This window comes from Monodon monoceros, unplaced genomic scaffold (genome assembly GCF_005190385.1).
Source record: "Monodon monoceros isolate NGI ecotype Baffin Bay Population unplaced genomic scaffold, NGI_Narwhal_1 Super_Scaffold_16, whole genome shotgun sequence".
Taxonomy (NCBI): domain Eukaryota; kingdom Metazoa; phylum Chordata; class Mammalia; order Artiodactyla; family Monodontidae; genus Monodon; species Monodon monoceros.
The window spans coordinates 61,176,016-61,203,511 of NW_021703772.1; the positions used below are offsets into that span (position 1 = coordinate 61,176,016).

The 27,496-nt window shown below is 37.0% G+C and overlaps 1 protein-coding gene across 2 annotated transcripts in view; it reads left to right on the forward strand.

Moving 5' to 3' along the window:
* Nucleotides 1-27,496, forward strand: part of TLK1 (tousled like kinase 1) — a 193,640-nt gene that overhangs the window by 80,495 nt on the left and 85,649 nt on the right. For both annotated transcript variants that reach the window (XM_029226101.1, XM_029226100.1), the window contains exon 2: nucleotides 7,317-7,435. In XM_029226101.1, the coding sequence (XP_029081934.1) occupies nucleotides 7,322-7,435 (114 nt within the window). In that variant the 5' untranslated portion in view covers nucleotides 7,317-7,321. The remainder of the gene's footprint in view (nucleotides 1-7,316; nucleotides 7,436-27,496) is intronic.

The window sequence follows — 27,496 nt, forward strand, 5'->3', positions numbered from 1 at the left end:
ACATTTAGGTCTCTAATCCATTTTGAGTTTGTTTTTGTGTATGGTGTTAGGCAGTGTACTAATTTCATTCTTTTACATGTAGCTGTCCAGTTTTTCCCAGCACCACTTATTGAAGAGACTGTCTTTTCTCCATTGTATATCTTTGCCTCCTTTGTCATAGATTAGTTGACCACAGGTACGTGGGTATATCTCTGGGCTTTCTATCTTGTTCCATTGATCTATGTTTCTGTTTTTGTGCCAGTACCATATTGTCTTGATTACTGTAGCTTTGTAGTACAGTCTGAAGTTAGGGAGTCTGATTCCTCCAGCTCCATTTTTCTCCCTCAAGCCTGCTTTGGCTATTCGGGGTCTTTTGTGTCTGCATACAAATTTTAAGATGATTTGTTCTAGTTCCGTAAAAAATACCATTGGTAATTTGATAGGGATTGCATTGAATCTATAGATTGCTTTGGGTAGTATAGTCATTTTCACAATATTCTTCCAATCCAAGAACATGGTATATCTCTCCATCTGTTGGTATCATCTTTTTTTTTTTTTTTGCGGTACACGGGCCTCTCACTGTTGTGCCCTCTCCCGTTGTGGAGCACAGGCTCCGGACGCGCAGGCTCAGTGGCCGTGGCTCACGGGCACAGCCGCTCCGCGGCATGTGGGATCTTCTCAGACTGGGGCACGAACCCGCCTCCCCTGCACCAGCAGGCGGACTCTCAACCACTGCACCACCAGGGAAGCCCTGTTGGTATCATCTTTAATTTCTTTCATCAGTGTCTTATAGTTTTCTGCATACAGGTCTTTTTTCTCCCTAGGTAGGTTTGTTCCTAGGTATTTTATTCTTTTTGTTGCAATGGTAAATGGCACTGTTTCCTTAATTTCTCTTTCAGATCTTTCATTATTAGTGTATAGGAATGCAAGAGATTTTTGTGCATTAATTTTGTGTCCTGCAACTTTACCAAATTCATTGATTACCTCTAGTAGTTTTCTGGTGGCATTTTTAGGATTCTCTATGTATAGTATCATGTCATCTGCAAACAGTGACAGTTTTACTTCTTTTCCAATTTGCATTCCTTTTATTTATTTTTCTTCTCTGATTGCCGTGACTAGGACTTCTAAAACTATGTTGAATAATAGTGGTGAGAGTGGACATCCTTATCTCGTTCCTGATCTTAGAGGACATGCTTTTAATTTTTCACCATTGAGAATGATGTTTGCTGTGGGTTTGTCATATATGCCCTTTAGTTTGTTGAGGTAGGTTCTCTCTGTACCCACTTTCTGGAGAGTTTTTATCATAAATGGGTGTTGAATTTTGTCAAAAGCTTTTTCTGCGTCTGTTGAGATGATCATATGGTTTTTCTTCTTCAATTTGTTAATATGGTGTATCACATTGATTGATTTGCATATATTGAAGAATCCTGGCATTCCTGGGATAAACCCCACTTGATCATGGTGTATGATCCTTTTAATGTGTTGTTGGATTCTTTTTGCTAGTATTTTGTTGAGGATTTTTGCATCTATATTCATCAGGGATATTGGTCTGTAGTTTTCTTTTTTTGTAGTATGTTTGTCTGGCTTTGGTATCAGGGTGATGGTGGCCTCATAGCATGAGTTTGGGAGTGTTCCTTCCTCTGCAATTTTTTGGAAGAGTTTGAGAAGGATGGGTGTTAGCTCATCTCTAAATGTTTGATAGAATTCACCTGTGAAGCTGTCTGGGTCCTGGACTTCTGTTTGTTGGAAGATATCTTTTTTTTTTTTTTTTGCGGTACACGGGCCTCTCATTGTTGTGGCCTCTCCCGTTAAGGAGCACAGGCTCCGGATGTGCAGGCTCAGCTGCCATGGCTCACAGGCCTAGCCGCTCCACGGCATGTGGGATCTTCCTGGACCGGGGCACGAACCCGTGTCCCCTGCATCGGGAGGCGGACTGTCAACCACTGCACCACCAGGGAAGCCCTGTTGGAAGATTTTTAATCACAGTTTCAATTTCATTACTTTTGATTGGTCTGTTCATATTTTGTGTTTCTTCCTGGTTCAGTCTTGGAAGGTTATACTGTTCTAAGAATTTGTCCATTTCTTCCAGGTTGTCCATTTTATTGGCATAGAGTTGCTTGTAGTAGTCTCTTAGGATGCTTTATATTTCTGCAGTGTCTGTTGTAACTTCTCCTTTTTCATTTCTAATTCTATTGATTTGAGTCCTCTCCCTCTTTTTCTTGATGAGTCTGGCTAATGGTTTATCAATTTTGTTTATCTTCTCAAAGAACCAGCTTTTAGTTTTATAGATCTTTGCTGTTTTCTTTGTTTCTATTTCATTTATTTCTGCTCTGATCTTTATGATTTCTTTCCTTCTGCTATCCTTGGGTTTTGTTTATTCTTCTTTCTCTAGTTCCTTTAGGTGTAAGGTTAGATTGTTTACTTGAGATTTTTCTTGTTTCTTGAGGTAGGCTTGTACAGCTATAAACTTCCCTCCTAGAACTGCTTTTGCTGCATCCCATAGGTTTTGGATCGTCGTGTTTTCATTGTCATTTGTCTCTAGGTATTTTTTGATTGCCTCTTTGATTTCTTCAGTGACCTCTTGGTTATTTAGTAACGTATTGTTTAGCCTCCATGTGTTTGTTTTTTTTACGTTTTTTTCCCTGTAATTCATTTCTAATCTCATAGCGTTGTGGTCAGAAAAGATGCTTGATACGATTTCAGTTTTCTTAAATTTACTGAGGCTTGATTTGTGACCCAAGATGTGATCTATCCTTGAGAATGTTCCATGTGCAATTGAGAAGAAAGTGTAATCTGTTTTTGGATGGAATGTCCTATAAATATCAATTAAATCTATTTGGTCTCTTGTGTCATTTAAAGTTTGTGTTTCCTTATTTATTTTCATTTTGGATGATCTGTCCATTGGTGTAAGTGAGGTGTTAAAGTCTCCCACTATTATTGTGTTACTGTCGATTTACTCTTTTATAGCTGTTAGCAGTTGCCTTATATATTGAGGTCCTCCTATGTTGGGTGCATATATATTTATAATTGTTATATCTTTTTCTTGGATTGATCCCTTGATCATTATGTAGTGTCCTTCCTCTTCTCTTGTAACATTCTTTAATTTAACGTCTATTTTATCTGATACAAGTATTGCTACTCCAGCTTTCTTTTGTTTTCCATTTGCATGGAATATCTTTTTCCATCCCCTCACTTTCAGTCTGTATGTGTCCCTAGGTTTGAAGTGGGTCTCTTGTAGACAGCATATATATGGGTCTTGTTTTTGTATCCATTCAGCAAGCCTGTGTCTTTTGGTTGGAGCATTTAATCCATTCACATTTAAGGTAATTATCGATCTGTATGTTCCTATGACCATTTTCTTTATTGTTTTGGGTTCGTGTTTTTTTTGGTTTCTTTTTTTACGATATGCGGGCCTCTCACTGTTGTGGCCTCTCCCGTTGTGGAGCACAGGCTCTGGATGCACAGGCTTAGCGGCCATGGCTCACGGGCCCAGCCACTCCGCAGCATGTGGGATCTTCCCGGACCAGGGCTCGTGGGATCTTTTCGGACCAGGGCACAAACCCGTGTCTCCTGCATCGGCAGGCGGACTCTCAACCACTGTGCCACCATGGAAGCCCTTGGGTTCTTTTTTGTAGGTCCTTTTCTTCTCTTGTGTTTCCCACTTAGAGAAGTTCCTTTAGCATTTGTTGTAGAGCTGGTTTGGTGGTGCTGAATTCTCTTAGCTTTTGCTTGTCTGTAAAGCTTCTTATTTCTCCATCGAATCTGAATGAGATCCTTGCAGGGTAGAGTAATCTTGGTTGTAGGTTCTTCCCTTTCATCACTTTAAGTATATCATGCCACTCCCTTCTGGCTTGTAGAGTTTCTGCTGAGAAATCAGCTGTTAACCTTGTGGGAGTTCCCTTGTGTGTTATTTGTTATTTTTCCCTTGCTGCTTTCAGTAATTTTTCTTTGTCTTTCATTTTTGCCAATTTGATTACTATGTGTCTTGGCGTGTTTCTCCTTGGGTTTATCCCGTATGGGACTCGCTGCGTTTCCTGGACTTGGGTAGCTATTTCCTTTCCCATGTTAGGGAAGTTTTCGAGTATAATCTCTTCAAATATTTTCCCTGGTCTTTTCTCTCTCTCTTCTCCTCTGGGACCCCTATAACGCGAATGTTGTTGAGTTTAATGTTGACCCAGAGGTCTCTTAGGCTGTCTTCATTTATTTTCATTCTTTTTTCTTTAGTCTATTCTGCAGCAGTGAATTCCACCATACTGTCTTCCAGGTCACTTATCCATTCTTCTGCCTCAGTTATTCTGATATTGATTCCTTCTAGTGTAGTTTTCATTTCAGTTATTGTAATGTTTATCTCTGTTTGCTTGTTCTTTAATTCTTCTAGGTCTTTGTTAAACATTTCTTGCACCTCCTTGATCTTTGCCTCCATTCTTTTTCCAAGGTTGTGGATCATCTTCGCTATCATTCTGAATTCGTTTTCTGGAGGGTTGCCTGTCTCCACTTCATTTAGTTGTTTTTCTGGGGTTTTATCTTGTTCCTTCATCTGGTACATAGCCCTCTGTCTTTTCATCTTTTCTATCTTTTTGTGAATGTGGTTTTTGTTCCACAGGCTGCAGGATTGTAGTTCTTCTTCTACTGTCTGCCCTCTGGTGGATGAGGCTATCTAAGACGCTTGATGGGAGGGACTGGTGGTGGGTAGAGCTGGCTGTTGCTCTGGTTGGCAGAGCTCAGTAAAACTTTAATCCGCTTGACTGCTGATGGGTGGGGCTGGGTTCCCTCCCTGTTGGTTGTTTGGCCTGAGGCAACCCAACACTGGAGGCTACCTGGGCTCTTTGGTGGGGCTAATGACAGACTGTGGGAGGGCTCACGCCAACGAGTAATTCCGAGAACTTCTGCTGCCAGTGTCCTTGTCCCCACGGTGAAACAGAGCCATCCGCCCACCTCTGCAGGAGACCCTCCAACACTGGCAGGTAGGTCTGGTTCAGTCTCCCCAGGGATCACTGCTCTTTCCCCTGGGTCCTGATATGCACACTACTTTGTGTGTGTCCCCCAAGAGTGGAGTCTCTGTTTCCCCCAGTCCTGTTGAAGTCCTGCAATCAATTCTCACTAGCCTTCAAAGTCTGATTCTTTAGGAATTCCTCCTCCCATTGCCAGACCCCCAGGTTGGGAAGCCTGACGTGGCGCTCAGAACCTTCGCTCCAGGAGGTGGACTTCTGTGGTATAAGTGTTCTCCAGTTTGTGAGTCACCCACCCAGCAGTTATGGGATTTGATTTTACTGTGATTGCGCCCCTCCTACCGTCTCACTGTGGCTTCTCCTTTGTCTTTGGATGTGGGGTATATTTTTGGTGAGCTCCAGTGTCTTCCTGTCGATGACTGTCCAGCAGCTAGTTGTGATTCTGGTGTTCTCACAGAGCACGTCCTTCTACTCTGCCATCTTGGTTAAATCCACTGTGTTTTTTACTTTGGGACATGCAAAGTTTTCTTGGAAAGAATAGATAAATAATAACTGTGAATAGAAAAATTAGATGATTTTCACTTCACCAAAATTAGACACTTCTGCTTGTCAAACATTAGGAAGAAAATGGAAAAAAAAATCAGAGCCTTGGAGCAAATGCTCTTCTTATCTATCTATGTATCATCTGACAATGACTGTTTCTGATGTAATAGCAGAATCAGAAAAAAATTGGAAGTCCTGGTGATACTTGAAAGTACATTGTCAGGAGTATACTTATAATAGTAACCAGATTTCAGGGACCTAAGGAGGATAGGGCTATAAATCACTAGTTCAAGGAAAGGATTAAATGATAATATTAATAGCATGAAATTCAAGCAAAAGTTTTTTTGTTTTTGTTTTTTCCTTTTTAAAGACATATAAGCAAGGCAGAAGGAGGCAGGGAGGGACAAGATGCAAGAGAGAGGGGGGGTTACATGCAAATGCAAGATTCCTTGAATATCAAGAAGGAATGGGATCAAAAGCAAGAACCGAAGGCTTTAGTTTTTTGAAGGTAGCTACCTTTTTGTCTAAGATGGAAGAATGAGGAATGGCCAGGGAAGATATGTGCAGGTACAGGAATGCTAATAAACATGGAAGGAGGCCATTATCCATGTAGTCCTCTATCCAGATGAAGATGGAAGGTAATGAAGGGAACTTAAAAGGGTAAGATCTATAGGAATAGCTCTTAACCTTTAGGAGAGGAATGTCAGGGTACATGGAAGTGGTCTAGTGTAATTTATAAATGCTCCCCATGTGATTCTGAATTCTGATAATATCCTCCCTACTCCCTTTGAGAACCAATTATTTATGTCAGTTCTAAGGTTTTATCAGTAGAGAATTAGCAGACATGGATAAAATAATTTTTAAGAGTTTAATTGAACTTTAACTAGAATTTGTGGTGCTTTAGTTTGCATAGTAGCGGTTACGGGAGGGCACTCATTTTTCCCCCTTAATCTTCAGGGTTATTGTTTAATAATAGATGTTACCTCAGTTATCTGCTTGATATATGTGTGTGTTTTCTGTCTGTCTGATAGAAACTGAAAACTATCAACTGTACAAAAAATTTTGGGGATGTGACAGTAATAAGAATCTTCCCAGTTTAAAATTAGTTAGATAAAGTATATATAAGCAAAATAAGTAATAATACCACTTAGTGCCAAAATTCTGTATCAGCTTAGAATAGGGAGATTGCATTATGAGAAGTGGTATTTTTCAGGCTATGGACCTGGGTCCATTAATGGCTCATGAAATCAGTTTAATAGCTCACAATCAGTGTTTTTCCTTTTTAATGGACTAGAATAGACTAGAAAATATTGGCGTGTACTGCATACTGTAAGAAGTATTTGTGGAACTTTTAATATATGTATGTATGTGTGTACTGATTTGGGTGAAAATATATGTCTTAATGTAGATTGCAGTCAAAAGTATTGGAGGGGCTTCCCTGGTGGCGCAGTGGTTGAGAGTCCGCCTGCCGATGCAGGGGACGTGGGTTCGTGCCCCGGTCCGGGAAGATCCCACATGCCGCGGAGCGGCTGCGCCCGTGAGCTGTGGCCGCTGAGCCTGCACGTCCGGAGCCTGTGCTCCACAACGGGAGAGGCCACAACAGTGAGAGGCCCGCGTACCGCAAAAAAAAAAAAAAGTATTGGAAATCCACCATCACCATAGATTATTTTGATAAATAAGTGTGGACATTATAAAAATCTTTAAGTCCTTACTTTCATTTGTTTTTAGAATTCACTAAGTTTATATTTACATCTGAACTAATTACATACACATATTTTGTGATGTGTGTATATAAATACATATATATGTATGTGCATATACTTTTTTTTTTTTTTATCTTAATAGGTGCAATGGATGAGCTTCATAGTCTGGATCCAAGAAGGCAAGAATTATTGGAAGCTAGATTTACAGGAGTTGCAAGTGGGAGCACTGGGAGCACGGGCAGTTGCAGTGTTGGAGCTAAAGTGAGTAAAATTGTAATCTTTATTTGACATTTTTTCCTTGTATTAAATGATATAAAATATATTTTGTAAAGGATCCCTACATACATACTTAACAGCAGATTATACTTACTATGATTTTTATAATGTGTAGAAAAAAATCCAGTGTTTTTATACCTGATTTCTAGTATAGCATAATACATTTTGGGGCATTATGTTATAATATAGCATAATAGGTTATAGGTTTCAGAGGTAAAAAGGAGCTTGGTAGATTGTACTGCCTTTCTCCCATTTACATAATTTTTACCTCTCCTGTCCTTTGTTTTTGCTTCTTCCTTGCCTCATCACCCATGTTTCTATTGTGTGTTCCTATCTGTACACTAATCCACTGCTGCTCACTGCTGCATAAAATTAATAGTGTATCTGTTGGGCCTTCCAGTGTTGGGCCTTCAGGTTGTCTCCAACTCCCCACTACCTCACACTGCAGTGAATTTCTTGTAATTGTTCCCTTATGGAACTTTGTGAGCATTTGTTTAGAATATATTCCCAAGAGCAGAATTGATAAGGCATAGGGTATGTATAGATTTAAATTGAAGAAACAGCGCAAGATTGCTATTCAGAACAGTTGTATAAAGCTAATAAAACTAACCTGCACTCTTAGCAGATTAGTTTTATACAGCTGTTTCTATATCTCCATATCCCAGAAACACTTGGCATCATCCAGATTCCTCAATTTTGGTAGTCCAGTTGATACAAAATAATGTATCTTTGTCTTACTTGTACCACCAATTATTTTGAGCATTTCTTCAATGCTTGTTAGCTTTTTGGGAGTCTTATAAATTGTTCCAGTTCTTTGCCTATTTTTCTGTCAGAATTACTTTCTTTTTCAAACTGATTTTCCCACGTTCCTTGTACATTCTACATATTTATTCCATGTTGATTACATAGAGTGCAAATAACTTTTGCCATTTTGTCGTGTCTGTTAACTTTGTTCATGGTATCCATCATTGTACAGAAGTATTTAATTTTGTTGTATTCAGACTCACCAATTTTTTTGCTTTATGGTCTGTACCTAAGAAAAACAGTCGTCACCATTAACCATCTGGGTCAAATAGACCTTTTTGCTATGTTTATATTTTGTTATTTTACTAATTTACAACAATAAGAATAAAACTATAATGAAAAACAACTTTATTAGAAATTTTAATTTGAATTTAAACATACTGAAAAATCACTTGTATCAAGTAAATCTTGGTGCACAAACATCATAAAAGATGAAGGATATTGTTATGTGTCCTTTGAGCATAATGAAATGGTCCAAGTTCTTGTTGCAGAATATTGTATGGTGAAGTCCTTCAGTTGAACGACTTAACTGATGAGAATACCATGTTTCCCTTTTTTTTTCCCCTTAGAAATATATTGTCCAATTCATTGATTCTTGAATTTGAGAAAATTCATCTAGGATACTGTCATTTGAAGACTCAGATTTCATTTATATAGTCAGTGTCACCATCATCAGTTTTAGGTGCTGTTATCTCTTTGTATTTATTTTCTGATGTGTCTAATGATTATAAATTGTTTTCTGTCATTTTCTTCTCTTGATTATCTTAAGTGGAAAATGAAAATTTCTTAATTCTCAGCTGGAGTCAATGAAAGCTAAAATCAGACTCCAAAGATGGTTTCTTAGTCATTTATACATTTTTGAAATATGATGTGGTACTTTGGGCAAGGCAAGAAGACAACTAAAAGATCATAATTTATTTGACTATTGCATCGTCCTTTTAGGTCATTAAATCTGTGTTGTTTTCCTATTTCTACTATAATAAATTATCACTAAGTTGCTCAAAACAGTACAGGTTTATTATCTTACGGTTCTGTAGCATCAGAAGTCTGACACCGCTCTCATTGGGCTAAAATCAAGGTGTCTGCAAGGCTGCATTCCTTTCTGGGGGCGCTAGGGAAGAATCTTTTTGCCTTGCCTTTTCCAGCTTTGAGAGGCTGCCTGCATTCCTTGGATGGTGGTTTGTTTCCTTCATCTTCAAAGGCAGCGATGTTGTATCTCTCTTAGATGTTGTATCTCTCTTACGGTTCTTTGGCAGTCACATGTTTTGGACCATAGCCTATTTTAAGTACTCATGTGATTAGATTGGGCCCACCCCAATTTGGATAACCTGGTATAATTTCCCCAACTCAAATTTCTTATCCTTAATCACATCTGCAAGTCCCTTTTGCCATGTAAAATAACATTCACAGATTCTGCTGTTTAGGGCATGGACATCACCGGGAGGCCAATATTTTGCCTATCATACCATCATTCTTCCATTTTCTTTTTATTTTAGTGGTTTTTCTTTGTATTAGCATAGTTGGGAATAATTGATGACCAGTGATAAGTAATGATGAGTTCCTAGGATGATGTAATAACAAAATATAGGAAAAGTAAGATCAGTAAGATCCCATAATGTATTGTAGATTGATGAAAGGCCAGTGGACATCTGGTAATTAATTGCAAGCTAGAATGTGTTTTATTCTATTAAAAATAAATCTTAGTTTTATTCTATGGATTATCTCTAAGAAAGAATAAAAGTCCTGAAATATTAATTATTATAAACAGAATTACTTGAAAAAGAAGCTAAAAAACTAAAATTGGGTCCAGTGGACTCTGATGGTATTCTAAAAGTTAAATACTTCTTCCCCACCCCTGAGGCACAAAGGTATTCTACAGCTCCTTTTATTAATTGTACAGTTTTACTTTTATATTTACTCTTTAGTCCGAGGCCTTATCTTTTACATAGTATTGATAGAGATCGAGTTTTATTTTTCTCCATGTAGTAAACCAGTTTTCTCCACAATGCTTCTTAAATTATCCATATTTTCCCACTGACTTGTGCTGGCACCTGTATCATATATTAAGTTGCCATGTGTATATACCAATCTGTGTCTGAGATTTCTCTAATGTTCTGGTGGTCTCTCTGTGTTCTTGTGCCAGTATCACATAAAAAAGAATACAGTTGTATTTTGGTATGTCTTCTTTATATGGTAGAGCAAGTCTCTCCTTTAATCTTCTTTTGTAAGGTTGACCTAATTATTTATGGATCTTTATTCCCTCATATAAAATTTGAGCATCTCTTTATTTGCTTGTTAGCATTTGGGGATTATTCTTCTATAATAACTTATTTGTATCTTTTTCCTTAAAAGATTCAAATGGAATTTTTATTCTGAATGCATTGAATTTATAGATTAATTTTGGGAGTACTGAAATCTGTAAGATTAGGTTGTCCCATCCAAGTACATGAAATGTCTTTCCATTTGTTCAGTTCTCTCTGTAGAGGTCTTAAGAATTCTTGGCTAGTTTTTATGAATTTTGGGGGCTTATTCCTTGATACTTTAAAGTTTTTGTGGCTGAAGTATTTTCTATTATATTTTCTAGTTGGCTATTGCCGACCTAGAGTTTTTAAAAATTTTTATAGGCTGGTCTTGTATGTAGCAGTCTTGCTTTTTGTCTCTTACTGGTTGTACTACTCTGTTGATTCTCTAGGTTTCTCTAAGACAAATAGTTATCTTCCCCTGATTTTTTTTTTTTTTTATATTGGTCATGAGCTTCAGTACTATGTCTTGTTGAGAAGGAATCATCTAAAGTTTCTCCATTAAGTGTTGTGTTTGTTACAGGTTTTGTGTATATAACCATGACCAAATTACAGAAGAACTTTTCTGTTACTGGTTAGTTAAGAAGTTTCTGTTTGTTTTAAAAATAATAAGTATAACAAATTTTAAAACAAGGTGAAGTTTGCATTGCTGTGATAAACCCTACTTGGTTATGATACACTATTTTATTTATTCATTTTTGGCTGTGTTGGGTCTTCGTTGCTGCACGTGGGCTTTTCTCTAGTTGTGGCGAGCAGGGGCTACTCTTCATTGCAGCGTGCGGGCTTTTCACTGTGGTGGCTTCTCTTGTTGTGGAGCATGGGCTCCAGGCGTGCAGGCTTCAGTAGTTGTGGCATGTGGGCTCAGTAGTTGTGGCTCGTGGGCTCTAGAGCACAGGCTCAGTAGTTGTGGTGCGTGGGCTTAGTTGCTCTGCGGCATGTGGGATCTTCCTGGACCAGGGCTCGAACCCACGTCCCCTGCATTGGCAGGCAGATTCTTAACCACTGTGCCACCAGGGAAGTCCCTGATAACACTATTTTAAAAAATACTTTATTAGGGTACTTCCCTGGTGGTCCAGTGGTAGAGAATCTGCCTTCCAGTGTAGGGGACGCAGATTTGATCTCTGGTTGGGGAACTAAGATCCCACATGCTGTGGGACAAATAAGTCTGCGCGCCACAACTACTGAGCTCACGCGCCTCAATGAGAGAGCCTGCATGCCACAAACTACAGAGCCCATGCGCTCTGGAGCATGCACGCCACAACTAGAGAGAGAAAACCCTCACGCCACAACTAGAGAGAAGCCCATGCACTGCAACGATGTCCCGACGCAGCCAAAATAATAAAGATAAATAAATACTAAAAAATACTTTTGGATTTAATACATGATTAACTATTTTAGTTAGGATTTTTACATATATGCTTATAAGAGAAATAGATGCACAGACCTGAAGAGTAATAATTTAGTGAGTTTTGACAAATGTGTACACTCGTAGTAATCCATGTTCCTTTTAAGGTACAGAACATTTTCATCACTCTACCTTGTCTGTTTTATAAAACAGTGTCACACTAGCTAGCCCCATAAAATGAACTGCTGCTTCTTTCACTATTTTCAGTTTTTTCAACATCCTGTATGTGGTACAAAATGTTCATGGGAAGATGAGTAGACATTTACCTGTAAAACTGTCTTGGCCTGGGGTTTTTTGCAAGGAAGGTCTTTCACTACCATTTAAATTTCTTTAATATTACTTAGTTTATTAATCTATTTCAATTAAGCTTTTCAAACTTATTAGTGTATGGTTATAACACTTTAAAAAATCTCCTTTGTTATTTCATTTCCGTTTATTCTTTCAGTTCTCCTTTTCTGTTCATTCTTGCCAGAGCTCTGACTAATCAAAGAAACAGATATTGGTTTTAATCTATTTCACTTTTTTTACCCCATTGATTTCTATCATCATAATTTACTTGTTACTTTGGATTTGCTTCGTGGCTGTTCTTCCAGCTATTGAGTTGAATGAATCAGATTATTTATTTATTTATATAAAGACAGAATTAACATACGATAAAATGTATAGATTTTAAGTGTTTGGTTATGAGAGCCCCCCCCCCATGGTTTTTATTAAGTTATGTGTAATTTACATAGGGTAAAATTCACCCCTTTTTATCATATAGTTCTGCTATAAGTTTTGTGAATGTATACAATTGTGTAACTCCCACCACAATTAAGATATAAAATAGTGCCCAAAATACTCCCCGGTGTCCTTTTGCACTCTACCCCTTTAGGTTGCCTCTGGCAACCACTGATCTGTTTTCTGTTTTTATCGTTTTGCCTTTGCAAGCATGTCATATAAATGGGGTAAGTATTGTAAATATGTAGCCCTTTGAGTCTGACTTTTTATAAGTTAGCTTAATGCATTTCTTTGAGATTCATTCATGTTGTTGTAATGTTACCAATAGTTACTTTTCATTATTTAATAATATCCTATTGTATAAAATATACAATTTTAAAAAAAATTTTTACTGAAATATAGTTGACTTACAATGTTGTGTTTCAGATGTACAGCAGATTCAGTTATACATACATATATACGTATAATCTTTTTTAGATTCTTTTCTATTATATGTTGTTATAAGATATTGAGTACAGTTTCCTGTGCTATACAGTAGGTCCTTGTTGATTATCTGTTTTTTATATAGTAGTGTGTAAAAGTATACCACAGTTCTTTTTAATCCATTTCTTCTAGATAAGGAACATTTAGGTTACTTTCAATATTTTAAGAATTACAGATAAAGCTACTATAAACATTTGTATATTCCTTCCTCTTAGATTATTAGTTATTTTGAGCTATTCTTTTGTTACAGACTTATAATTTATTGCATTACATTTTCAAAATATAGTTCATATGGCATCAATCCTGAAATGTGCCCTGTTTTATAAACATTTCATATCTAATAGCTCCTAAGTGTATATAACTGTGATTATTGATGTATAAATTTCAGCTTTATGCATTTCAGCTTGTAGTTTATCAGTTTTTGCTTGATGTATTTTGAGGCTATATTTTTACATGCATATATCTTCTTTTCGTTTCATGACTATATAATTTTTTTAAATACTTGTTTTTTTCAAATTTTAAGAATACTATCCTCAACTTTCTTTTGGTTCATGTTAGGTATATGTTTTTCTATTCTTTAATTTTTATTGTTTTTAAGTGTTTTTCTTGTAGACAATATGTCAACTTTTTTGATGGAATATGAGCATTTTTATCTCTTAAATGGTGGGTTTAGTCCATTATACTTATAATTATTTTTATTTTCTGACTTGGTTCTGCCATCAATTGGCTGATATCTTCTAATCGTACTTGACTTTTATTCCCTTCTACTCGTTGCTTTCCATTGGACAAATGGAGTTTTTCCTGATGTTTTAAAGTTACATATTCTAGTTTTGGTTTTGTGATGACACTCTATACCCATTTTTAAATTTCTGTTCTCTCAAACTGATATTTATGCATTCCTGCAGGGTCTCCCCTCCTACCCCTGGTTTTTGTTTGTTTGTTTGTTTTGTTTTGTTTTGTTTTTTTGTGGTACGCGGGCCTCTCACTGTTGTGGCCTCTCCCGTTGCGGAGCACAGGCTCCGGACGCACAGGCTCAGCGGCCATGGCTCACGGGCCCAGCCGCTTCGCGGCATGTGGGATCTTCCCAGACCGGAGCACGAACCCGTGTCCCCTGCATCGGCAGGCGGACTCTCAACCACTGCGCCACCAGGGAAGCCCTTTTGTTTGTTTTTTAAACAACATTTTACTTTGAAAAAAATACCTTTAGAAAAATTGAAAATATTTTACAAAGAATACTAGTATACTCTATCTAGATTTAAGAAAGATAAATATTTTTGCCAATTTTATGCTTATGTATACATACACATCTCTACCATCTCTCACTGTGGTCTCTGTGCTGAATGTGAACAGACCTTTTCAAAGAGCCCTGCTTCATTTTAGTGGGGAATGGTACTTAGGAACCAAGCTAGGTATGCTTATTGTTATGTGGCAGTCTCTTAGAAGAATGTTACCTAATGTAGAAGGAATATAGAATCAGAAAATCAACACAGTATTTCCTAGTATAATTATTGATTAAGGTAAGGATCATCAATGGATGCTAAAACCATTTAGTAAAATGTTTTGGAGAACAGTGTTTTACAAGGTCTCAAAGTTTCACTCTATAGATTAGTTATTAATTATAAAAGAGAAAATATGCCTTTAACAAGGAGAGATTTGTTGGTTACCACCATAATAGATAAGGTCAAGCTTTGCATTGGCAGTGTCACAGAGAGCCTGACATTATATGTATCCTGAGGGTGATGCAATAGGAAGAACACTCATCACCTGTAGTTTTCATGCTGGAAATGTTTGATTTGAATTTAATCATGAGGAAATACTCCTGGGACATCCTGCTGGCCTGGACTCTTTAAAAGTATTCAGTGCCATGAAGAACAAAGGGAAGCAGAGGGACTGTTCTAGGTTGGATGAGACGAAAGAGACTTAGTAGCCAAATGCAATGTGTGAATCCGTGGGTTCTAATTTGCCCCTGGATTGGGAGAAAAACAGTTTTAAATGACATTTTTGAGACAACAGGGGAAATTTGAGTGTGGACTGTATGTTGGATGATGATCTTGAATTAATGTTGGTTTTACTGTTCTTTGGGGGGTAAGCTTGTATTTTAAAAATATTCATTTAAATTTAAAAACAAGTGTAGGCCCGTGCACAGCACCGATGACCCAACACAGCCGTAAATAAATAAATAAATAAATAAATAACGGTAAAGCTTACAGAATGTAATGTAGTGGTGAGCAATGACTCTTACAGTGTTTTTATTTAAATTGATGGTGATAATGTGCCTGTGCAATGCAGTATTAATAGGGGCAGATTTTAATAATAGTGACACCGGGAGTTTGTAATGTGGAAATAAAAGCATTTGAAGGATCATATTTCTGATAGTGATCATGCTCTGGGAGAAGAGGAACAGCGGAGAAAGGTAAGAAAATCATCTAGGACTACAGAATAATTCATTAATTTGTCTATAGAGAAGAATAGGGTTATATGTTTGCTAAAAGTAGGAAAGTAATAAGCACAAGCAACAGAGATACTGTACATAGAACTTTTACTGTGATAGGGTATAGGAGGAGGAACAAAAAGAAATTTAGTCTAATAAAAGTGAGGAAGAGAGTAAGAGCGAACAAAAATATTCTATTTTTACCTGCGATTATATAATATGGAAGAAATAAAGCCAAGTATATATTATGATAATAAATGAGAATCCATCTTTAGGCTGTTGACAGGAAACATCCCCCCAAAATGACAAAGATTGGAAGTAACTGGAAAGAAAATAGTTCCGATAATCATAAAGTAAAAGAAAGTAGAATTAAATACAAATTTGAGATCAGTTTCTCCCCAACTTCAGACCCTTCCAAAGACTTCCCATCACATTTAAAATAAAATTCAATGCTCTAAGTAGACCGTCTGATCTAGTTCTAGACTACCCTATTCAACTAATAACTGTCCCACTACTGCACTCACACTGGTTTATTTGCCATTTGCCTCAAACACACTTCTCTCTCACTGTATTCAAGCTTCTGCTCAAATGTCACCTCTTTACAGTGGCATTCTTTGACTGCTCTATGTATAGGTATGATACCTATACCACTCCCCTTTCTCTTAGTTTTTTTAAAGTACTTATTGGTTCCTTTTATATTACTAAATATTTATATGTTTGTTTATTGTCTGTTTCCCTTCTTATAACGTAAACTTCATGAGCACTTGGACCTAAGTGTTTTTTTTTTCTCTCTGCTATATCCCTAGCATCTACAACAATACTAAGGCCCTCAATAATTATTTTTGAATGCATGAATGAGTATCAAATGAAACAGTCTTCAAAACCAAAAGCCTGAATGAAACAAAGGTAGATACTTTTTAAGGACTAAGCATCCATAAAAAAGATATGACAGTTGTAAACTTTTATATAGCAAACAGTTCTAAAAATACATGGTAAATTTATTAAAATACAGCTATATTGAGGGATTTTAATATAATTCTTCTGGATTTTGACTGTTCAAACATATATAAAAGAGCAAGGCTATACAGGATTTGCACAATATGATTATAAGCTTGATTTGATAGATACACACAATCAATACTCTTTATTCAACTTATTTGTAACTTCAAAACCAATACTTACATTGCTTTTGCTGGTCATTCACAGGCCTGTGCATATGCAGAGTGGTGAAAAATTTGAGTCGCCTGAGGCTGAATAAAGTGACACTGCCTACATTTTCAGCTCTCATACTGTAAACAAGTATTCTTTTCTCAGTTTACTTAATGCCATGTTTTTCATATTTTTGTGCTTTTTGTTGGTAGTTCTACTGTTTAAAATAGCCCCTCAGGGCAGTAGTCAAGTGTTATCTAGGGTTCTAAGCACAAGAAGACTGTGATGTGCCTTAGGGGGAAAATATGCTTGTTAGATTAGCTTCATTCAGGCATGAGTTACAGTGTTGTTGGCCATGAATTCAATGTGAATGAGTTGACAGTACATATTAAACAAGGGGTCTTTAAACAGAAACACACTTTTATATAAAACAATGTTATGGGGACTTTCTTGGTGGTCCAGTGGCTGAGAATCTGCCTTCCAATGCAGGGGACGTGGGTTTGATCCCTGGTCAGGAAACTAAGATCCCACATGCTGCGCGGCAACTAAGCCTGTGTGCCACAACTAGACAGCCCGCATGCCGCAACTAGAGAGAAGCCCACAATGGAGACCCAGCACAGCCAAGATATATATATATAGAAAAACAAAAAACAAAACAATGTTATGTGTTGATCGGTTGATGAACTTGTGACGAGAAGCTTGCAGGAACCTAATCCTGTATTTCCCTTAACATCAAGGATTCACCATTTGCTAATTCAGTGTTCATAGCTGATAACAAAAATTGGAAGAGAAAGAATTGTTATTCTATCATATGCCACTTTTTTTTCTTATCCCAAGCCTACTTCACCTGTTAATTTTACTTGCCACAGATCCTTGTGGCATGAGTTTGTGGCTCTGTTGCAGGAATACAGATAGGAGGTAAAGGTAAATGTTATAAATTGTACTGCTGTAAAGTTATAGTGTAGCTAACATGTTGGGAGAAGGAGGAAATGTAAAGATTTATTTTATTTTACATATTAAGGAGTCATACACAGTTTAAATTTAAAGAAAAAAAGTTTATTATTTGAAGTGAAAGTAACTGAAGATTTGAAAATAAAAACATATCCGGAAGAAGGGGAAGTTGTGATGCCAGTGAGCTAAATTCTTCATCTTTTATGGAAAGGTCAATAAAGAATTATTGAAATGTAGTACATCCAGTGGAATACTCTGCACCTGTTTGAAAGAAAGGAAGTAGCAAAGGAAAAGGGGAATGAAGAAGCTATGTATTGATTTGGAATTTTTCCAACATAAAGAGAAAAGAAAGCGATGTGGGACGGTCTGCATAACGTTACCTTTTGAGTAAGAAGGGAGGGATCAATGAACGTATATTTAATTTGTTAGTGTAGACATACAGCCTTAGAAAGATGATAAGAAATGAACTGAAGTAGTTTGTTTGCATTACCTATTGAAAATTTTAATTAAAAACAATTTTTTTAAAAAGTTGTTGCCTCTTGGACTTTCCCTGGTGGCGCAGTGGTTAAGAATCCACCTGCCAACACAAGGGACATGGGTTCGAGCCCTGGTTTGGGAGGATCCCACATGCTGCAGAGCAGCTAAGCCCGTGCGCCACAGCTACTGAGCCTGAGTGCTCTAGAGCCTGACCACAACTACTGAGCCTGAGTGCCACAACTACTGAAGCCCATGCGCCTAGAGCCTGTGCTCCACAACAAAGAGAAGCCACCACAATGAGAAGCCCACGCGCTGCAAGGAAGAGTAGCCCCCACTCGCCGCAACTAGAGAAAGCCCGTGCACAGCAATGAAGACCCAACGCAGCCAAAAATAAGAAATTAATTAATTAATTAAGTTAAATTAAAAAAAATTGTTGCCTCTGAATAGTAGGACTAATGCAGGAGGGAAATATTTATATTTCTGTAATGAAATTTTTTCTATGTGCCTGTGTTGCTTTTATATTTTAAAAAATGTCTCATGAATGTCTGCAAAAAAAACAGCTATTCTCGCTTTGAAGGCTTCAAAAGTCTGTGTGTGCTTGCATGTGCACATACTGTATGTCTGAATGTATAAATGATTATGTACTATATTTTGTCACACTCCCCCCCAACTGTGCTCCCTTTTCCTCAATAACTTGAAACTTTTTGTATTGAGATATAATTCACATACCATAAAATTGACCCTTTTAAGGTGTACTTTTCAGTGGTTTCTGGTATATCACAAAGCTGTGCAGCCATCACCACTAAGTCCAGAATATTTTTATCACCCCAAAAAGAAATCTTATAAACATTCACAGCAGCTCCTCATTCCCCTGCTTTCCTACCCTACACTTCATCCCCTGGCAACCACTAGTCTACTTTCTGTCTCTATGGATTTTTCTCTTCTGAACATTTCATATAAATGGAATAATAGTACATAGCATTTTGTGTCTGGCTTTTTTCACCTGGCATAATATTTTCAAGGTTCATGAATGTTGTATGTATTAATACTTCATTTCTTTTTATAACTGAATGTTTCATTGTATTGATGTGTGTCACATTTTGTATATCCATCAATTGGTGGACATTTGGGTTGTTTCCATTTTTGACATGAATAATGCTGCTGTGAACACTCTGATACAAGTTTTTGTGTAGACATATGTTTTCAGTTCTCTTAGTTATGTACCAAGGAGTAGAATTACATCACTGTGATATTGACACAGGAAAGAAAAATAGACCAGTGGAACAGAATAGACTTCAGCAGCAGAGCCGTTCATATATAGTAACTTGATATATGACAAAGGTGACACAGCAGTGTGGTGTGGAAAGGGTCGTCTTTTATAATAGATGATGCTGGATCAATTGGATATCCACATGGGGAAAAAACAACAACTCGACCTTCATTTCTTGCCATGATAGAAAAATCAATTCCAAGTGACTGTAGATCTAAATGTGAAAAATAATAAAGCTTTAATAAGAACAATGACAGATTTCATAAATAGGTCACAAAAGGCTCTAGCCATAAAGGAAACCATTTGATAAATGAAACTGTGTTCAGATGATACCAATGTATGAGTGAAAGGCCAAGTCATAGAGGATTCATACCAAGGATATGTAAAGAATTCCTACAGATCAAGAAGGAAAAGACATACAATCTATGGTCAGAGTTTTAAAAGTCAACTTGTCCTACCAAGCCTATAATGAAAATTAGTAGAAGCATGCCCCATTCTTTCAACCCTACACTTATTCTTCATAGAGGCAGTCCTTCTCACCTGTAGCTTTTTATTTATTATACTATATATGTTTTGTTTTATTTATGTCTGTATTTCTAAGTAAGACTATTATAGTTCTTTGTCTTTTTTTCTTTTTTTTCAGTTTTAGATATTTATTGACTTCCTGTTATAGAAGATGAGGCGTTAACTCTTAAATGATCCAACCCTCTACCCCTGTAGAAATACTCAAACTTCCCTGACCCTATCCTGATTTAGAAATATTTTAGTTTTGGGTTAGGTCATTATTTCATTGTTTATGTTATGACTAAATTTTATTCACAGCTGTGAGATTCCATGATTACGTTTCTTCTTTTTTACAACTTTTTGTTTTTCCTAGAGTTGATTTATTTCTTTAGTTTGTTAGTGTTCAGTGTAAGCATCCATATAATCTCCAGCAGAGGTGTGTAAACCTCTCATTTTCAAATATAAATTTATTTATTTTATTCTTATATTTCTGTAGACATGCCCCTGAAATCTTCCATTCTTCCATTCTTACCTAGGCTAGTTACTCTCTGTTTCTTCTGGGTGCCTGTCATCCTGGAATCCCTCTTCTTTATCATCATGGAAATTCCTTTTGTGTCTGTCCCATGTTTGAGCTCCTGTTTCTTGTATGCCATATTTTCCTCTTTCTTGGTTTATTCTTTTGCTTTGGTGGAGCAGATTCTCTAGTCACTTCCTGAGAAAAGGTAAATGGGTAGTCAGATTTTTGAGACCTTGCATATTCTCCTCTTCCCACTTGATTGTTAGTTTGGGTGTAGAATTCTAGGTTGGAAATCCTTTTTTTTTTTTTTTTTTTTTTTTTTTTTTTTTTTTTTTTTTTTTTTTGCGGTACGCGGGCCTCTTACTGTTGTAGCCTCTCTCGTTGCGGAGCACAGGCTCTGGACGCGCAAGCTCAGCAGCCGTGGCTCACGGGCCCCGCTGCTCCGCGGCGTGTGGGATCTTCCCGGACTGGGGCACGAACCTGTGTCCCCTGCATTGGCAGGCGGATTCCCAACCACTGCGCCACCAGGGAAGCCCTGGAAATCATTTTAACAGAATTTTGAAGGCATTGTTCCATTGCTTTCTAGCTTCCAGTGTTACTCCTGAGCACTCCAGTGCCATTCTCATTCCTGATCCTTTGTAGGTATTCCTGTTTAGTCTTCTTTAGAAGCTTCAAATCCTTGGCATTTCAGTTTGTTTGTTATAATGTGCCTTGGTATGGATCTTCATTGAACCAGTGTGCTTGGTTCAAAAGTGTGTCCTTCCAATCCAAAAACTAATGTTTTCCAATTCCTTTTTTTTTTTTAACATCTTTATTGGAGTATAATTGCTTTACAATGTTGTGTTAGTTTCTGCTGTATAATAAAGTGAATCAGCTATATGTATACCTATATCCCCATATCCCCTCCCTCTTGCATCTCCATCCCAACCCTCTAGGTGGTCTCAGAGCACCGAGCTGATCTCCCTGTGCAATGCAGCTGCTTCCCACTAGCTATCTTTTTTACATTTGGTAGTGTATATATGTCAATGCTACTCTCTCACTTCTTGAAAAGTCTTGAATTATTTCTTTGATAATTTTAGCTGATTAATTTTCTCTTTCTTTTTTTTCTGGAACTCTCATTTGGAGCAGTACCTCTTGGACTGATTCTCTAGTTTTCTTTTTTTGAGGTTTTTTGGTCTCTTTCTGGGAAGATTTCTTCAACTTTATCTTTGAATTCATCCTTTTTTTTTTTTTCCTGTGTGTTTCAGCTATCATATTTTTAATTTCCAGGCGGTTGTTTTTTTGGGGGAGGGGGGTGGTTCTTTTTTTTTAATTACAAAAAATGTTACTTATTTATTTATTTTTTGGCTGCCCTGCACAGCATGCAGGATCTTTGTTCCCCAACCAGCAGTGGAAGTGTGGAGTCTTAGCCACTGGACCAGAAGGAAAAGTCCCCTTGGGTTGTTTTTGAAATGTTTCATTTTCGTAGTTGGCTGTCACTAGGATATTAGTAATAGTTCTATGTGAATTTTTTTCCTGTTCCCTGGATTGTCTTTTTCTTATGGGTTTTTAAAAAATATTTGTTTATATTTTTCAGACATTTGGTGATATTGGGCTTTGCATTTCTATGCTTCAGGCACTGAAACACTTATTGGAAGTACTGTTTGAGTAGGCAGGACTTATTACAGTAGGATGACTTGGCTGGGTCATTTTTCTGAGAGATTTTTGATTCTTGGTGTCTGTAAATCTTGTCTCTTGAGATGGTTTATTTTCCTAGAGAGAAATTCTGTACTCTCCAGCCTGTAGAGTTTACGTTTGGCTGCTGACTTTCCAGAATTTAGCACAGGAAGGTGCTGAGTCTCTTCATTTAGTGTGTAGACATGCACTTAATGTCTTCTCTTTCCTCAGCTGTGCCTTATGTGTCTCAATCCAGAGTTCTTCTGGCTCACCTTTTCCAGAGATGAAATCTGACCTCCAATATCTATTATGACAAGCTAGCCATCAGTCATATCCTTTTTTGTTCTCATGAATGTAGTATGTTATCTTTCTCTGGCTGCTTTCAAGATTCTTTTCTTTTTTAAAAAAATCATAAATTTTTAAATGAGGTATAGGTGAGTTACATGTAAGATTAGATTACATGTAAGATTAGATTACATGTGTATAGCATAATGATTCCATATTTGTATATGTTGCAAAGTGATTACCGCAGCCTAGTTAACATCCATACTTGGTTACAGTTTTTTTCCTTGTGATGAGTTTTAAAGTTTACTCTCTCAGCAATTTCCAAATATGCAAATACAGTATTATTAACTATCGTTGCCATGCTGTTACATCCTCAAGACTTATTTATTTTATAACTGGAAGTTTGTGCCTGTTGACCCCTTTTATCCATTTCTCCCCTCTACCCACCCCCCCAACCCCCCCTCTGCTGGCAGCCACCAGTCTCTTCTCTGTATCCGTGAGCTTGGGTTTTTTTCTGTTTGTTGTTTTTGAAGATTCCACAAATAAGTGAGATCAGAAGGTATTTGTCTTTCTTTGACTTATTTCACTTAGCATAATGTCCTCTAGGACCATCCATGTCATCGAAAATGGCAAGGTTTCCCTTTTTTAATGGCTGAATAGTATTCATATATATATATATATATATACACACACACACACACACACACACCACATTTTCTTTATCCATTCATCAATTGATGGACACTTAGGTTGCTTCCATGTCTTGGCTATTGTAAATAATGCTGCAGTGAACATTGGGGTGCAGATATCATTTTTTCCCATTGTTTTTTTTTCTTTTTTAACATCTTTATTGGAGTATAATTGCTTTACAATGATGTGTTGGTTTCTGCTTTATAACAAAGTGAATCAGTTATACATATACATATGTTCCCATATCTCTTCTCTCTTGCATCTCCCTCCCTCCCACCCTCTCTTTCCCATCCCTCTAGGTGGTCACTCCCTGTGCTGATCTCCCTGTGCTATGCGGCTGCTTCCCATTAGCTATCTATTTTACGTTTGGTAGTGTATATATGTCCACGACACTCTCTCACTTTGTCACAGCTTACCCTTCCCCCTCCCCATATCCTCAGGTCCATTCTCTAGTAGGTCTGTGTCTTTATTCCCGTCTTGCCCCTAGGTTCTTCATGACCTTTTTTTTTTTTTCTTAGATTCCATATATATGTGTTAGCGTACGGTATCTGTTTTTCTCTTTCTGACTTACTTCACTCTGTATGACAGACTCTAGGTCCATCCACCTCACTACAAATAACTCAATTTCGTTTCTTTTTATGGCTGGGTAATATTCCATTGTATATATGTGCCACATCTTCTTTATCCATTCATCTGTCGATGGACGCTTAGGTTGCTTCCATATCCTGGCTATTGTAAATAGAGCTGCAATGAACATTTTGGTACATGACTCTTTTTGAATTATGGTTTTCTCAGGGTATATGCCCAGTAGTGGGATTGCTGGGTCGTATGGTAGTTCTATTTGTAGTTTTTTAAGGAACCTCCATACTGTTCTCCATAGTGGCTGTATCAATTTACATTCCCACCAACAGTGCAAGACTGTTCTCTTTTCTCCACACCCTCTCGAGCATTTATTGTTTCTAGATTTTTTAATGATGGCCATTCTGACTGGCGTGAGATGATATCTCATTGTAGTTTTGATTTGCATTTCTCTAATGATTAATGATGTTGAGCATTCTTTCATGTGTTCGTTGGCAATCTGTATATCTTCTTTGGAGAAATGTCTATTTAGGTCTTCTGCCCATTTTTGGATTGGGTTGTTTGTTTTTTTTAATTGAGCTGCATGAGCTGCTTGTAAATTTTGGAGATTAATCCTTTCTCAGTTGCTTCATTTGCAAATGTTTTCTCCCATTCTGAAGGTTGTCTTTTGGTCTTGTTTATGGTTGCGGATATCGTTTTTAGTTACTCTTTTTGTTTTCTTCAGATAAATACTTGGAAATGGAAATGCTGGATCATATGGTAGTTCCATTTTTAATTTTTTGAGGAAACTCCACACTGTTTTCTATAGTGGCTGCACCAGTTTATTGCATTGGCCAAAAGTTTCATTCATTTTTCTCCATAAGATGGTTCTAGTAGCAGTTAGTTGTCTTTAACTTCATTCCAAACAATTTTGTTAGATTATATGTGACAGCTGTCATATCAGCATGCATTTAAAAAAAAGGCTTACCAAAATTGGTGAATTTTTGTGTAGCCATTTTAGTACTGAAGATGGAAGAAAAACATTTTCGGCCTATTATGCTTTATTGTTTCAAGAAAGGTAAAAATGCAACTGAAACACAAAAAAAGATTTCTGCAGTGTATGGAGAAGGTGCTGTGACTGATCGAACATGTCAAAAATGGTTTGCGAAGTTTTGTGCTGGAGATTTCTTGCTGGATGATGCTCCATGGTTGGGTAGACCAGTTGAAGTTGATAGTGATCAAATCGAGACATTAATTGAGAACAATCAGTGTTATACCATGCAGGAGATAGCCGACATACTCAAAATATCCAAATCAAGCGTTGAAAATCATTTGCACCAGGTTGGTTATGTTAATCGCTTTGATGTTTGGGTTCCATATAAGTTAAGCGAAAAACACCTTCTTGACTGTATTTCCGCATGCAAGTCTCTACTTAAACATAATGAAAATGTTCCATTTTAAAAACAAATTGTGACGGGCAATGAAAAGTGGATACTGTGCGGTAATGTGGAACGGAAGGAAGAGATTGTGGGGCAAGTGAAATGAACCACCACCATCCACACCAAAGGCCAGTCTTTATCCAGAGAAGGTGATGTTGTGTATATGGTGGGATTGGAAGGGAGTCCTCTGTGATGAGCTCCTTCTGGAAAACCAAATGATTATTTCCAACAAGTACTGCTTCCAATTAGACCAACTAAAAGCAGCACTCAACGAAAAGCGTCCAGAATTAGTCAACAGAAAACGTATAATCTTCCATCAGGATGATGCAAGACCACATGTTTCTTTGATGACCAGGCAAAAACTGTTAGAGCTTGGCTAGGAAGTTCTGATTCATCCTCCATATTCACCAAACATTGCACCTTTGGATTTCCATTTACTTCAGTCTTTACAAAATTCTCTTAATGGAAAAAATTTCGGTTCCCTGGAAGACTGTAAAAGGCACCTGGAACAGTTCTTTGCTCAAAAAGATAAAAAATTTTGGGAAGGTGAAATTATGAAGTTGCCTGAAAAATGGCGGAAGGTAGTGGAACAAAAGGGTGAATACGTTTTTCAATAAAGTTCTTGGTGAAAATGAAAAATATGTCTTATTTTTACTTAAAAACCGAAGGCACTTTTCGGCCAACCCAGTACATTCCCACCAGCAGTGTAGGAGGGTTCCCTTGTCTCCACATCCTTGCCAACACTTCTTATTTCTTGTCTTTTTGATAATAGCCACTCTAACATGTATGAGGTAAGGTGTTTTTTTTTAATCTTTGGTTTTCAGCAGTTTGACTATGATGTACCTAGGTATGATCATCTTTGTACTTATCCTGTTTGGGGACATCAGTGAGCTACTTCAATCTGTAAATTTATGTCTTTCACCAGTGTTTAGAATTTTCTTCCTATTGCTTTTTCAATTTTTTTTTCTTTCTCCTTTTTCTCTCCTTCTATGACTCCAAATTCATTTATGTTAGACTACTTAATAGTGTCCAACAGACAACTGCTTTTCAGTATTTTTCTATTTTTTAGTTGGAATAATTTTTTGATCTATCTTCAGTACTTTCTCCATTCTGCTGTTAAGCCCATACGGTGAATATTTTATTTTAGAAAGTGAATTTTTCAGTTTTGCTATTTGCATTTGGCTCTTTTTTATATTTTTATTTCTCTGCTGAAATTTACAATTTTTTCCTTTATTTATAAGTTTATTTTCCCTTGGTGTCTTGAACATACTTGCAGGTAGCTGCTTTAAGATCTTTGTCTGTTAATTCCAATACCTGGGTTACCTTGTGGTTGGCCTCTATTGATTGTCTTTTCTCTTGAGTATGGGTAACATTTTCTTGTTTCTTCATACGCTTAGAAATTTTCTGTTATATACTGCATACTGTGAATGATACATTATAGTGACTCTGGGGTTTAGTGTATTTTTCTGAAGAGTGTTAATATTTTGGTTATTATTTGTATTAGCAAGCAATTAACTTGGCTGAACTGAAATCTAAACTATGTCTCCCCACAGAGGATGGCAGCTGATGTCTCTAAGTCATTTTAGTCTTACCTGGACTGCTTAGAGTCTGATCCACTCTTGCATAGAACAGTGACCAGTCAGAGACATGGGTAGAGTTCTTTGTGGTTCTCTCTCTTTGTGGTTCTTTATTTTCCAGTATGTGCCTTCTTACTTTTCAGCTGCTTTGGTAGCTCCAAACTCTGCTTTTCAAGCCAGCAAGACTGCATCTTTTGATTCGCATTTCAACTGCTCTGTGCAGCTCAATCTAGGGGTTTTCCCTCAGGCAAAAGCTGTAAAAACAGGAAACCCATCCAGTTCTACTTCCTCCTTCCAAATATTGTCTCCTAACCAGATTCTGCCTATTTTTGGCTGCTCAAGTGCCTTCAGGTAGTTGTTATTTATATTTTTTTCCAGAATTTATTGTTGTCTGAGGGAATGTTGGTGTGATAAGAGGTATTCTGTTATTACTCATGGCAGGATTTGTTTGTTTTAAAAAGTAAAAATCTCATGTATTTATATTAATATTTCCAGTTCAATTCAGAACTATAAGGTTTTTATTTACATCTGTATCTTCTTTCTTCTATACCAAGAATTGTGGTTCTGAAGGACATAAAGCAGATGATAGAATTAGAATATCACATAATTATTTATTTACTCCTTTCTATATCTTACACACACAGCAGTCTCAACAATGTGTACTATCACAATGACCAAAGAGATTATGGAAAATAGTTAAAACATTTTTTGCTTGTGCTTTCCATGAATTTCCATAGCACATTTTTTTAAAAAATTGTGTTAACAACTTTGCATGCATTTAGCCATTAAATTTTATACTCTCTTCCTTGTACTTCTCATTTAGTCTTTAT